This window comes from Pipra filicauda, unplaced genomic scaffold (genome assembly GCF_003945595.2).
Source record: "Pipra filicauda isolate LSUMZ 115617 unplaced genomic scaffold, ASM394559v2 scaffold3_size10097308_pilon, whole genome shotgun sequence".
In the NCBI taxonomy this organism is placed as follows: Eukaryota; Metazoa; Chordata; class Aves; order Passeriformes; family Pipridae; genus Pipra; species Pipra filicauda.
In genome coordinates, this window is record NW_024104532.1 from 7997858 (window position 1) to 8012891 (window position 15034).

The 15034-nt window shown below is 38.1% G+C and overlaps 1 protein-coding gene across 15 annotated transcripts in view; it reads left to right on the forward strand.

Moving 5' to 3' along the window:
• Window positions 1–15034, forward strand: part of TENM2 (teneurin transmembrane protein 2) — a 1087321-nt gene that overhangs the window by 916845 nt on the left and 155442 nt on the right. For all 15 annotated transcript variants that reach the window (XM_039385212.1, XM_039385215.1, XM_039385216.1 and 12 more), the window contains one exon: window positions 7275–7513. In XM_039385212.1, the coding sequence (XP_039241146.1) occupies window positions 7275–7513 (239 nt within the window). The remainder of the gene's footprint in view (window positions 1–7274; window positions 7514–15034) is intronic.

Sequence of the window (15034 nt, forward strand, 5' to 3'; positions counted from 1 at the left end):
ACTTGGAACAGTGAAGTAACTCCTCACTCTGATTTTGCTTTGTCTTATGTGGCTTTCTCTTACCACTTACTTAAAGGGTGCAGCTACAGGCACAAATGCTGCAGCAGGTCAGTCCTCGGAGACTGAGGGCTGGGGCAAGCACTGTCTCCTGCATGTGAAGGTTACAGGGAGGTTGTGGGGACTTTCCAAATAATTGAGATCTGTGTGGATAGATTCTGGACCTGTTTAAAAATCAAAAGCATTTTAAGGAGTCAAGGAAAGCACAGTCAAAAGCATCCCCAAGGACTTGACGCACATTTGGGCCATGTACTTGGAGGAATTCCAAAAGCACTGTAGAAAGGTCATTTTTAGCAGGCTACTGGGGTATTGTTTTCGTAACAAATGTAGACACTGAAAAAAGAGGAAAGGAAAACACTATGAAGCAGGATACATAATAATGATTCAGAAAATCCATCTAGATACACTCCCACTCACGTTCACATAAGCTCACAGAAGTTTTTACTGATTGCAGATAATTGCATGTTTTCACGCTCTTGTTGGTTGGCATTTTTAAGTTCTGGGTCGTGCAGAGTGAACAGGCAGTGTGAGTGACTGTACAGGAAGAGGCACATACCCTTGGAGTGTTACTTTTTATTTAAAAAAAATTAAAATTTTGGGTTCTCTTTTTTAAATCTACATATAGACTGATAAAATTCTCTTAGAGTTCAGAGTTTTATTATTCTAGTCTATTATTTATAGACTTGAAATAGCACTGTTAGTACTTTTTCTCTTGCTAAGTTAGTAGCTGAATTAAGAGATAGTGGAGAGCTTACATGTATGCCTTTTAAAAATAGAAGTGTTTTGAATTTTGTTCATTAATTGATGTAGAAGGTTAAAACTGAATGGACCAATTGAAATGCAAAATATTGTTGTCACTACTGAAATAACAAATGTAGGCAATATTGGACTTCATCACTTGACACTATGCAACACGCTCCTCAGAACTTTAGGACACAAGGTTTTCTGCTTACAGAAGGGAAAGTTCCTAGAGTTGAGCTGATGCAGAGCTGCCTAAATGTTCCTCTATCTGCATTATTAATCCTGCTCCGCTGTCATGTACGTGCATACACCAAGACACTGATATTTTTTGTGTTTGTGTCTGTGGCTATGCCTGTTACTCTTTCCTAGGCATTAACCAGCAGTTTCGTTGCTGCATTCCTGGGGAATAAACAACAGTGCAAGAAAGAGGTGCATAAATTTCAAGGGCAAAGCAGTTATTTACTGGCTAACTCCCACAAAAGCTAACTAGGATTTAAGCAGACAGGCTGAGTGAGTGTGCTCACCACCTCTTCCAGGACACCCAGAGTCTTCGTTGACCACACAGGTCAGGGAGGTGAGGGGTGGCCACTGTAGCTCCCCAGGGTTCCTGAGCTGCTGTGTGGCACCAGTTCCACCCAGTGCATCCTTGCTAGCCTTCCTGGTTTTCCCTTTCTAGAGCTTATGCCTTTCCATGTTGGTGTTCTCCCTCTCAAATTCTTGAGCTACTACCAATCCCCATCTCAGCAGTCCTTCCCCTCTCAGTGTTTTCCACTGTACCTTTCTGTAGCCTCTCCCAGAGCTCTGTGTCACAACAGGGCTGTGCCATGGGGACATACGAGAGCCAGGCTTGGCACACAGTGGGGACAGCCCCCAGAGAACACTCCAGGGGTTTATAAAAGGTTATAAAAGCGTATCCAGCAGTATCTCAATCTTCCAGATGAAAACAGGTTGTCCTGTAGAGACGTACCCAGAACAGAGCAGGTACTGTACCCTGTACAGTACAGGTGTTTTGCCCTTGTGAACATTACCAGTTTGGTTTTGTTTAATAATGTGACAGGTCAGGGTGCCCAAAGGTTGGCACCTGTCTCTTTGCCCAACACCCTGCCTTGCTGTCAGGCACTGTTCAATCACTGTGCTTCATGTGTCCAGCTGTGTCTTTGTCAGAGGGGGGTGATGACAAGCCAGCCTGGGTACTGATGGCAACCTCTGTGACACTCTGCTCTGTGCTCTGCAAAGTTTTAGAGTAGTTTGCCTGGGGATGTGAAGAACCCAACCTTTAAGGAATCATCAGCCTTTCAAGAGCTGAGGAGCTGGTATTGGAACTGTTCTGGGAGCTGGGTGGCTCCTACAAGTTCAGAGTTAGGTTACAGTGGGTAGAAGTGTCCCCTTGACACTGATGTGTTCATCCTGAATTACTGTTTCTGTGCCTAATGGGGTGTCCTTAGTTCCTGTGTCATTACCTGCAGCAGGCTGGAAATCACTGAAATAGTGTGTTGTGAGGACTGTGCTCTGTTTGCAACAAGCATTTGGGTGTGGGGGTGCACAGTGTGTATAAAATGGCCAGTTGGTTTATGTGTGTGTGTATTTTAAATAGCTTTCCACTGAAAAATCTGTTTTACTGAGCTTAATCTGTAGATTTGACGTGATTGAGACAATTCCTTGTAACTATACAGTTTAGATATATAAAGATAACGTTTTAACTTTTACTGCTAACTTTAGAGCTTTTTGGGGGGACACCCAAGTCCCTGTGTTCTGGGCAGCAGAAAGGGTAGAAACTTCTGTGCAGTTATACCACACCAGAGAACCCTCAGCTGTGGAAACCTGACTGATGGACCCATGTTTTGTGCAAGAACATGCAATTAAATCTCATTTGGAGAAAGACTGAGACACAGGTAACCAAAGATTGCACCAGTCTACCACTCAGAGTTCATTTTTGCATAACAGGCATAACAACAGCTTATATGGTTTTCTTTAGTCTGAGTTTCTTTTTGTATGGAAGGTAGAAAGCTGCCATAAAACTTCACTGTCTGAATTTGGCAGCCACTCTGAAGCTTCCATTGACATAAAATGACTCATGGCTACTTTTTTGGAGGACTTTGAAGCTTGAAGATTTTTTTTTCTCCCAATGGAAGCCAGCATGTTATGTTCTATATTCCATTGTTTCTTTTCTTCTAAGAATAAATGTCCAATAAAATTATAGACAGGTGTGATTTTACCACAGCTTGAAGATATTTTTAAGTCCTGGAACAACTAAACTGAACTGTTTCTATTATCTTGGCATGTAGCTTTTCTATTTATTAATTACTATGAAAACCCTATAAAAGCTATAAAAAAGAGACAATTTAAGCATTACAGTTCTCTGTATGTCTTTTTTTTTAATACAGAATAATTTTAGGATAGTATGAGGAGGGAAAGAAGCAATTTATGTTAGAAAGTGTCTTGTTCTTCCTTTCTATTACAGTTTTTCATCACAACCCCCTTTTTTTTTTTCTCCACTCATTCTTGCAGTGTGCTGCCATGACAATCTGGCCAGAAAAGAGGGGAAAAAAAAGATTGTTCTCTCAAAGAATATGGAAGTTAATACAGTCTCTGTCAGACCACTATTCCCTGAGCACCAGAGGTCCTTTTGACCTGTGGGAAAATAAATGCTAGAGCGAGCTCTGAATTAATGAAGAAAGCAAAATATAGCTTTTTCCATTTACCATTAGTGCACAGAACGGTGGACAAATGTCCCCTTGCAGCCTCAACTTTCAGAGATGTCACCTTTCTCCTGATGTCAGTGATGAGGTGCCCCTGTGTGACCCCCACGCTGCTGAAAACAAAGGGGGTTCATCCTGCACCCCAGGGAGCGAGCTGCAGGCGTCACTTGTGTTCTGTGAGCAGCACCCAGGCTCCTTCCGTGGCTTTTCAAGGACACTTGAATTAGCAAATCACTGCATGCTGACAATCATATCTTGTATTTTTTCAGTATAGGATTGTCTTGTTGATCCGCAGAAATTAGGGAGACTGGGCTGAGACTCAGCAAATTTACTCTCATGTTTTCAAAACAGAGAATTAGCCCCAGTTTAATTCAAATTACTAATGCTAATTGTGAGGCAGAAAATGTGGTTTTTCTTAATCGTGTTTGATGGTTGAACAGGTAAAACAGAGAATACAGGTTTTTTAATTCTTATATGGAACGTATTTGAAATTAAGTGAACTGGTACAAATCAGATCATTTCTTTTCATAAGCAGACGTTGTACGACGCTCCCAGCCTTACTGCTGTGAGGCTGTAATTAATGCTGATAAATGCTCATGTTCTCTCTCTGCAGCTTCAGCCCACAGACAATTGGTTGTACCAGAGCATGTCAAATCTCACATAAAAATATGGCTATAGATCATTGGGTTTAGGGATAGAGTTGAGACAAGTCAATTTATTTCCATTAGTAGCTGAATCTTTATTTAAAACTCCGGGGGTCCAAGTGTTTTGTCCGTTGTGTTCTCAGTCTTTCTGTTCTGCTTTGCTATAATTTAAGGTGTATCTGCTAATCTGGCCTCCAGCTTCGGGATGCAGTGTCACTTTTCCAGAGTGGCTTGGTGGATATTTAACACATCTTTAGTTAAATGTCTTTTTTAAACTTCTGAAAGCAGAACTTGTGTACTTGCAGATATTGTTCTGTTTCTGATGGCTGCCACTTTGTCAGGAGTCCTCATAGGGAGTCAGGGAACTTTCAGCTTTCAGAATACATGGGTAGGACTCAGGGGTATGAAAAAATTCAAGGTCTTTCCAATGACATTTTTTTCTTCTTTGCTTTGAGAATGGCACTGTTCCTTGTATCCTTTTCAGTCAGCCTTTTTTGCTCTACTAAGTTCTGATTAGTTTTAACAGTATCATAAAGATCATGTTTGTATGGATAAGTGTTTTGATTTTCTTTATATACTTAATGTATCTCAGTGTGGGTCATGGTGGAACTATTTTTTTGTTCTACTTTTTTTTTGTCTTCTCACATGAAACGGTATATGATTGACATGTTCTATTAAAGCATATCTAGATATTCATTAATTCAATTTTAATGGGAGCAGAGTTTCATTATATATCTGAGTTTACTTTAACAATGCTTTATATTAAAATTTCCACTGGTACTGTAGCTGCCTTCTCAGCTAAAGGGGACATGAAATTCCTGGGTTTATAAACCTTGACATTTCAGATAAAGACAGTTCCAAGGACAGCAATTTCCAGTTTTATTCTATGAGATCTGCTTTTGGGCAGGAAAAGCATAAGAGCTGTTGTAGACCCTGAGGTCCCAGCCTGAGAAGGCCACTCGTGCCATGAGGATTCAGGAGGAGAAGGGGATCTTGGACTGAGGCAGATGCAGGTTTGACCTGGATGAGGTTAAATGAATAAAATCCATAAGCCTTTGTCTCACCAGGTCTCTCCTTCTTCTGCCCTCCCCTCCTTCCTCATGCTCCATGTCCCTTCAGTCCCTGGGTCCAGTCATGGAAATGATCTTGTGCTTCAAACTCAGAAGAGCAAAGCAGAATGGACCAAACCTGCTTCTGCTGCCGGGTTCTAGTCAGGTTTTAACCAGACAGAAGGAACAGAATAGTCAATAGATCCACTGTGACACAACCAGCAAGATAACATCATTTTCCCAAGTTATTTTAATTGAACTGTTGCAAAGTAAAGAAACATTTAAAATGAAGTGTTCAAGAAATCAGACTTTCATTATTTGTTGCTTTTGTGTAACTGGAAGGTGTGTTTTTTAATTTAAAAGGCTGGGTAATTTTGAGTGGGAACCCTTTTGGCTTTTGCTTTTACTGTGTTTTCTCACAGATCATGTACGATGTGCAGAAAAGAAGCAATTCTAACCTCTCATGAACCTCGGGGATAAGGACAAAAAAGGCAGCCTTATTTGTTAAAAAAAAAAAAAAAACAGGCAATGTTTCTATTAAGTAACTGGTTAGTATTAATCTGCCTGAGTTTGATTGCATACCTGTGTGTCTGAAGTCTCCAAAGCACAAGGAAAAAGTTAGGACAGTGGAAACTGCCATTGCCTTTGGTGACTGAAATATTTTTTGAAAAAAACTAGGTTTTGGTTACTGTTGTAAAGGATGTACAAGGTCACTTGGAGTTTAAAAATCAATATTAACAAAGGCAGTGTCAAACTAAATTATTTTCTTGTTCATTAATAGAGTTTATTAATTAATTCATTAAAGAAAAGACTATACTTTCAGAGGCTGTCTTCAGATGGGAATGTTTAATTATAAACTGTGAAACCTGGCCAGCCTTCCTTTTACTGTCTTCTACCTGTATGCAAGTTCTGTGCAATTTATTATACTCTGGGTTTCATTTCAAAATAAATGCTTTAATATACTTTAAAATCACTTCTGCTATTCTGTAAAATAAGTATGCACTAATCTGTGCTTGACAGTAGGCACATGCATGATTGTGGGCTGGAAAAAGTACTTGGGAAACACATTTCAGCTTCAAACTTCCAAATTGTTGCTGTGATAAACAGTGACTGACATGGATTTTAAAGCTCTAACAGGTGGTTTGAGAGCGACATACTGGATTATATCTGAATAAAAATGTTAAACATATTTTACATTTGAAGTAAGACTTGGGTTATTTTAGGCTGTGATTTTGAGTTTGGAGATTACTGAGTGTCTTCGTTCTGACTGATTCCAAGAAGCACTTGTTTTTCAGAGCTGTGAAGGGAGAGGGAATGGAATGAATCTTCGGAGCTCTTCTGTCTTAAACCAAGTGGCCTTCTTGAAGACCACTGCCCTTATTTTGTGCTTCTCTTTTTATTGTTTACTGAGAAGGTGCTTGTAGTTAGTTCTGCCTGACTGTGAGAAGTTAATCTAAAGAAACCAGTCTTACAGTTTGTTTTCTCCATTTCCTCTGTCTGGAATGTGTTGACAGCATTTCCTGAGATTTTGTTAGGGAGTATATTCTGTCCTTTATTTTCTTCTTAACAAATGTACGGGCAGTTGAGTCCTCTTTTTTTCTGCTCAGTCATGTGATTTTCTTAGTTGTTCAAACAAAACCTGTGTACTGTTAAAAAAAAAAAAATCATGGTTAATTCTAATTCTTGCAAGATCTTTTCTTACAGGACTATGGTTTTTGCTGGGGGCTTTTGCCAAGAGTGTAAATGAGACTCGTAATGTTTTCCTAGAATGTTTGTTGGGTGGTGGATTCCACAGGGAACTCACAGACACTTCACTGGTCATGCTGTGTTTTAGCTAGTATGTGGTCAAGTTGCACCTAATTACAGAAAGGATTAAGGAAGATATCCTTGACACTGTATTGTAGTGCCAGTTGTTAAGCTCTGGGAGCAGAAAAGCTACGAGAATTTTCATCTCTATTTCTTCATACAAAATCCTTTTCAGTTAAATTCAACAGGTGATGGCACCTGGAGTGGTGCCAAGGAGATGTTCTTTCCTAACTACAGGACTTGCCATTTTCAACTGTGTTCCATTTTATGTTTTGCAGGCATTTCTTGTTTAAGACATCTTCTGGAACCACTCCGCTGTTCAGCAGCTCTTCCCCCGGTTACCCGTTGACCTCAGGAACGGTTTATACTCCACCTCCCAGACTGTTACCTAGAAATACATTCTCCAGGAATGCCTTCAAGCTGAAAAAACCCTCCAAGTATTGCAGCTGGAAATGCGCTGCTTTGTCTGCAATTGCTGCTGCAGTCCTGCTTGCCATCCTGCTGGCCTATTTCATAGGTAAGGCTGTGTTTTCTCTGTCAAATCCCATGGCTGTGTCAGCAAATGAAAGTTCAGCAGGTAAAAGGACGGTTAATGTGTTTCACAAATTTGTGTTCTCAATGAGCAAAGAATATTATTATTCCTTATAGTGATTAATGAGGAAAAAATAAAATGGTTAAGTCATGTTCACTGTCATAAGAGCAGTGGAAACAAGAATTCTTCCACTTCAATTCAGGATTCTTAATGTGCAGTGTTAACTTTAGGTGACAGATATGCACCTCTCATAGATGGTCCAAACAGAGTGATTTAATGACTTCTTGATGTGCTACCATACATTTAAAAAATATTTGGAAAGCATTGTGGTAGTCAGTGAACCCACATAAGTAACAGTGGCATTTGAATTCAGATATTGCCATCACATGCTGCCTTTAGATAAAAACCACAAAATCATTCTGATTAGTAGCTCTCTGCCTATATTGGTCTGTGTGCCTAAATCCCAGGGTTTTAGATCTGAATCATTAGATAGTTCCATTTTGTGTGCTGTTATTTTCCATATTCCACACATCCTTAGTTTTGTAAGGAAAAATATAGAAACTCTAAATATTGTGCTTATTTCCCATGATTAATATATTAGTAGTGATGATATCAAGTCCTAATTCTCTCTGTGGTTTTTTGAGATTTTTTTTTAACGTGCTTCTGATATTTTGTCTTTTTTAATTTAACTGTTTCTGATTTCCTCCCCCGACATCCCCCTCATTCTCTGTTGAAGAGGTTTTTCTGAGTGTCTACACAAACTAGCTGTGTGTTTTGTACCTTTTCCAGTGCCTTCAACAATACATTGATGACAGTGACGTGCTGCACAAACTCTCTTCTCTGAGTAAATGACAGAATTATGGTAGCTTGATGATATTTTCTGTTAATACTTTCCAAACCTGCTCTGTGTGGGTTTTATTTCATCTCTGAAACTATACTCATATATAGCACTCAAAAGACCTCTAAAGATGTATTGAATTTTCTCTCTGTTCTTTTTCTTTTTTTTTTTTTTTTGATCTCATATAATTTGACTCTTCAGGATAGACACTGTTTTCTTAGAAAACCCCATTTTTCATACTACTGAGCTTCTATATGTAATTAATATATACAATAGTAAGAGCTGACTACTTTATTGCTGCTGCCTGTTTAGTCCAGGCCTACATCCCAACATACTCAGTACTGCAGGGCTAACCATCTTTCTGTATTTCTTCTGTAGAAAGCCTCAGAAGAATAACAAGCTTAGTCTGATACATAAATGAAAAGATTGGAAAGCACATGATTCATTGAACTTGACAGTTATCATACAACAGCTCCCTGTTTGAGTGATTATGCACATGGGAAATGATATTCTGCAAGTTGAACATTTTAATCATGTGCATAACTTTGAAGTGATGGATTATGAAATGTATTTTTCCTTGGTATTTAGGTTACTGTAATCCAAATCAAAGCTTTTCAACATGGTTATTGCTTTATACACTTTCATATGTAAGACAAGAGAGAACATACAGCAATATATGGACTCTTAATAATTGAGGAATGATGTATCATTTCAGGATAATGATATAAGTGATCTATTTTGACAGAAGTTTTTGAGGTCTTCTGTTGAAAGAATGATGAGCACAATAGAGTTGGTAGTGAACACAACAAAGCAGGGTTTAGGAAGAGAGTGTTGGCTCAAGGATTAAATAATGAGACGTTACCTGACAAGCTTCATGCCATACACAGGAAAGAATAAGTATATGTCAAAACCAGAAAATAGCTGAAATTAATCCTCTGAATAAATTTGATGGATCCACCATGGTCATAATTAAAAGTGATGGAAAAGAGAAAAAAGAAAAAAACAAACAAAAAAGCAGTTGCATAGCCTTAGGTATAAGGGACATGCTTTAGTTAGACCATTTATTAAATTAATTCCCTCACTCAGCAAAAACTCATACAGTTCATTCCACATGAAAAAGAGCAGGTGTAAGACCATCAGCTATAAAGTAATCCTTACTGTCCTCCAGCAGTATGAGTTAAGGTGCTAAATCATGTCCTTATTTGAAAAAAGGAGAGGCATTAAAGGTGCTGGTAATGTTTTTCTGGTGTACTTGTCCACAGAGAAAATTTCTTGCTCTCCACCATAGCAGAGGTTGTATCACTGGGGTTACATTACCTCAAATTAATAGGTATGGGAAAAGTCATCAAAGGTTGCAGCAGATGATTCTGCTCCTTAGGTATGCTCCTAGTCAAGATTGTTGCAGGACTAAATGAAAAAGGCAGTGATGGCAAATATGAGGTAATTCTGTTGAAAGAGTACATTGAAGTTCTCATAGGCTTCAGGATTTATAAGTGGATTGTACTATCATAAAAGAAATGAGATAATTGATATGGATAAGTCATTAAAAGCATTCCTAGTGAGGGTGATTTATAGAGAGAAGCAAAAAAAAAATAAATCTCATAACAGATAGAAAATAATAAATATTGAAAAAATATTAGGCATTCTTATTGCCTTTCCACTAACACACCAGTAAAAGCACAATGAATGAAATGAAAAGGCAGTATGTTTAAAGCTTTCAAAACAAAATCATAGTGTGTAAATAACCTTTGGAAGTTTTTGTCACACTACATAATTGATGTTAAATAAAGATACCACTGAGATTTTAAGAAGTAAGCATTTGTCAAAATAATGGCAATATGCCTTGTTAGAAGGTAACTTTGGGTTTTATTTTTCTTTTAAGATACATATAGATTGATTGTTTAGATCATAATATTGTCATTGAAGTTTAGCTATTTAGATAGATTCCTGCTTTATGGGCCAGTCAGTACCACTGTTATCTGAGTTTTCCTAAATCTTGCTTTGAAAACTGTCCTGACTAATGTCTGGGAGAAATTCCTGCAGGTTGCACTGGTTCACTGTCAGAAGGCATCTGTTTGTGCAGAATATCCTTGGTTCTGTGTGTGTTTTGCCATCTTAGACATCCTGTTCTGCATTTGGATTCCTTTACACTGGCAGGGTTTCTGCAGAAATGTGACACACATCAGATATACCAGGTTGAAAATAAATCAAGTGACTTTGGGGTTTTTTTTTTTTTGGTTAAAGGAATGGACAGAGGGAAAAAAAATCAGGTATGAAAAAGAGCATTTTAAGATGTTTCTATGGCTGACTGCTATGCTGCTTTTAATAGCAGAGAATAGGAATAAAACCACTTCAGTTGACTTTCCCTTCACGTGGTATACACAAGTTGTCTGTGTATTTAAAGCCAGATTTATCACTTCTCCCTGTTTCTTCAGTAGCCAGATGTGAGTGAAATGCAGAGTATTAGTTGCTAGAATTGCACAACCTTTTTGGTAAATTCCAGCATGCAGGATGGAAATAAAATTGTTCCACAATCCTCTCTGAGACTTGTGCCATTTCACAAAGCCCAGGAGTTATTCCTATTATCCAGAGGTGACATATGAAGAATGTAGAAGCAGCCATTCAAATTAGGACATCCTGAAGATATTGGGCTGGTGGTAAAACCCAGTTACAAGAAAGTAATTTATAAAGTGTCAAAAGGAAAGCATATACCACACATATTGTCTTTGTCAGAGTGTTCACTTCAGAGGTTAAGGGAGTGATGAAAGCATTTGTCATGTTAAATTAGTTTTTAGCTCTTTTGATTCATGCCAAACTCGGAGGGGAAAAATATCAAAAAGAAGAAAGAAGGAGCAGAAAAAGAGTCACCTTGTGTTTTTCACAAAGTAATTGCTGCCAAATGTAAATACCACATTTTTATAAGCCCCTACACTGCTCTGATTTCTGCCAATCTATCTTTGAGCATCAAAGAACATCTGACCATCAACATGTCAGACATTAAAAATATGGTAATTTAAAGTATTTAGACTTTCCTGTGGGAAGAAAAAAAAACAAACAAACTGTTATTTCCTGTAGAAATTAAGACCTGAAATAAGTTTAAAGATGTTTCACTTGAAAATAATATCTTGATACTCATACTGTAACTTTTAGAGTATTGATGTTATTTTATCTACTATCACTTTGAAGAAGATGCAGGAAAAATAAAAGGAAAATGAGAGAGATTATGCGAGCAGCATGCTTGCACTACATCTTTAATGACTAAGTTACACATGAAAATGTTATTAGTCATTTATTCCTCAGTGTTATTTGACCTTAAAGACACATGAGGTTTAAGATAAATTTCAGGTTTCTGCATAAAGTTGAAATAATATATTCACTTCAGTGCCATAGAAAGGACTGAATTGCCAAAGGGTCTGGCAGTTAATTAAGCAAATGAAAATGTCTTTTTTCTTTTTATTCCCTATATATATATTTGAAATTAAAACCTGAAAAATAAGACAGTACAGGGAAATAAATGGTTAATTTATGTAGTTATTCCTCTCGTACTCCCCAAAGTATTCATTTGTTTCTATGACAGTCAGACAACAAAATTTATGGGGTTTCTTATTTGGAAGTAGGGGTCTCGTCTTTACTCTTCATCAAATATGTACAGACCACAGTTTGCATAAAGTTTTATTCTTCAGGTGTTGATATCAACCTGAGTTATTTTATTCCCCCAAACGAGGCAGATATTTGTTAATGTAAGTGCTTGGATGAAGTTTGTTTGTTCATCTTTGTGAGTTCTGCCACTCATAAGTCCAATTTTCTTTCTTACTCTGATTCCATAAATGAGGATTCATCAACACAGGTTGCTGAAGTGGCTGTCTCATGTACCCATTGATAATTTTTTTCTCTCTCTGAGTAGTTTTTGACAAACAGGAACTTAAGTTTCATTTGATTTCTTATGTTTCATTTGCTTTTCGCTCGTGGAGTCAGAAAACCACTGACTTTGTCTTGTCCAGACTTGACTGAAATCAAATATGCTAGACATTTTGGAAAGCAAGGCTGAAAAAGGGAAAATCATGCAAAGCTGGAACCTGAGAGAGGCAGAGGGCATCTGGCTGCCAATCACTGTGATCAGATTCACTCGAAATCAATGTAAACCCAGCGAGTGCTGCATATTGCAAGATTAGCTGATGACAGAAGGTTCTGTTCTTAAATTTGCATTGAAAATAGGTGTCACTTAGGGGCAATAATTAAATTTTAGAATATGCCTGTCATATTCTAAATGTCACACATTCAGTGATTCTTATTGACTGCTATCAGTCAATCTGAGAGAGAAAAGCGTAGTAGTAGCTCGATAAGCTTATCTGATGCTGCCTCTGAAAAGAGAGGTTTGGAGCCTTTTAGGGAAAAGCATCTGGCCCCATTCTGTAAGAAAACTATGTGCTAGTGCTGAGAATCATGGTGCCTGCCTCCAGGAAATTTAGATGTGGCTTTCTAGCCTAGCAAGTGTCCCTATTCCACAGTCCAAATATGTGAGAGATTCATTAGGGGAAGGAGACAGTTTTCCTAGAGACAAGATGCTCCAGCTGCAGTATATGTTTAGTGCCCCAAAGAACAGGAGGACTTGGATATGAAATTACTTGGGTATAGTTTTTCTGGGCTTTTCCTGAATCAAAAATAAAAGTTTGATCTACAGATTTGTTCCAAGAAAACCCAATGTACCTCTTGTTTTGCCTAGCAGAGGTCTCGGGGATAGTGGAAGTTGGAGGATTTTGGTGTGAAGGGGCAGTCTTGCAGCCTGTTCAGTTCTTTGTCACAGATTTTCAAACAGTAAACCTCAGCACTTGAAACTAGAGTGAGACTAATGTTGCCATAACTCACAAAGTGCCACCACGTGCTTAGCTCTTGGAATTGAAAACCCTTCCTGCTCAGCCACCAGGTCAAACATGCTCAGAAACCTTGACAAGAGGCAGGAGACAGAGGGGATCATAGAACATATTCCTTTTTGTGTTACTGGGTGTGTGTTTTCAGGGCCCCTTTTGGTTTGTTAATGCATATTGCACAGCACAGTCTAGGATGGGTCTGAGACAACATTTTTCACCCATGCTGGCAATGCTCCCCAGAAGCTGTTTTTAGAGAGATGGTGTTTACAATTAGTAATTTAGTAGTGCAGTTATTATTTATACAGTAGAGGTTTTGGCTTTTTCTAGTCAAAGCTGCAAGAACAGCTCCCTCAGAGATGGTTTCTTTTTCCTTCTCTCAGATGTGAAGTACCTGCTTTGCTTCACGTGCCCTGGCATCCTACCATGCACAAACCAGAAAGGGCTGGGTTTCATGATGTCTGTGTGGCAGAGCCTATTCTCACTTTCATCAGTGCAAATACTGAATATTATGGATTTTTTTAGTAGTCTAGGATTTAATCCCAGAGTCACGGGTATGAAGTCTTGTCGGGGCAAAGAGATAGCAGAGATAAGTAGATGTAAAACGAGTCTTGCAGGAAGTTCAGAGGCAGAAATGATGAAAAAGCTTTGAGATATTTTAGTGAGACATGCTTTATAACCTAGCCCAACAAACTGAGATGAGGCCATTTTTCAGGGGAAGGGTAAGCATAAAGGATATTGAAGATTAAATTTTGCTAATATAATGCCAAGTCAAAGAAAACTATCAAATAAACCTGTGGTTGTTCTCTCTGAAAAGTCAATGTTCAATATCAGAGTAAAATGTCTCATTTCTTCCTAGGTAAACATTGCTTTCTTAGCAGTTATTTAGATTGAGATCACCAGTTGATCATTTATGGATTCATTTATATTGATTATTTGTTGCTGCGTTTCTGTGTTGACTCATTGTGTTGTTTTGCACTTAGTGTGCTTATGGATTTTATTCATTTAAGTGCAGAAGTACACGTTTGCCTTTAGAAATATATCCATTGCTCTATGGGGTAATAGCAGATTGAAAGATGTCACATGGATTTTTTAAGTGGCTGATGTAGCTCTTACAACACCATTATGAATGCCATGGAAAAAAAGCCACAAGAAATACTTAACTGTACTAAAGAGACAAGACACTATTCAAGGAATATTCAAGGAACTTGAGGGAAGACAAAATAAAAAATTGGAATTAAATTAAATTTGTGAAAATAATAAGACAAGGTAATAGAGTACAGAAATTATGGAGCAAAGGAAGTTGAACAGTGGCAAGAGAAATGACACATCACTATGAACTGACAGAAAAATTTACTCACCATATAATATAATGGGATGAAATTATCTCCTTTCAGTGTTTTAAAAAGTGTTTAAGAAATAGTTTTCAGGTTCATTTCAGCCTTTGCTTCTTCAGGCTTTAATTTCATGTAGTCTTGTCATGACACTTTGACCTGCCTTCTCGTGTCACTACTCCCAGCCATCTTATATATTCTGTGTGTCCAGTAATAAAGTCATTGGCTTGCCAAGGTCAGTGACTTTGAACACCTAACACAGCATATTCACAGGATGCTGTGCCTTGTTATTAATCCTTCACCTGATGGTATTGTTATAAACAGGAAAAATGACCTTCCATGATAAACCTGTCTGATCTCCGGGACAAATTCTGCACACAAGATTTAGGTTTCCAAGGTTATAGAATAATTCAGGTAGGAAGGGACCTCTCAACGTCTCTTGTCCAGCCTTCTGCTCAAAGCTGGGTCA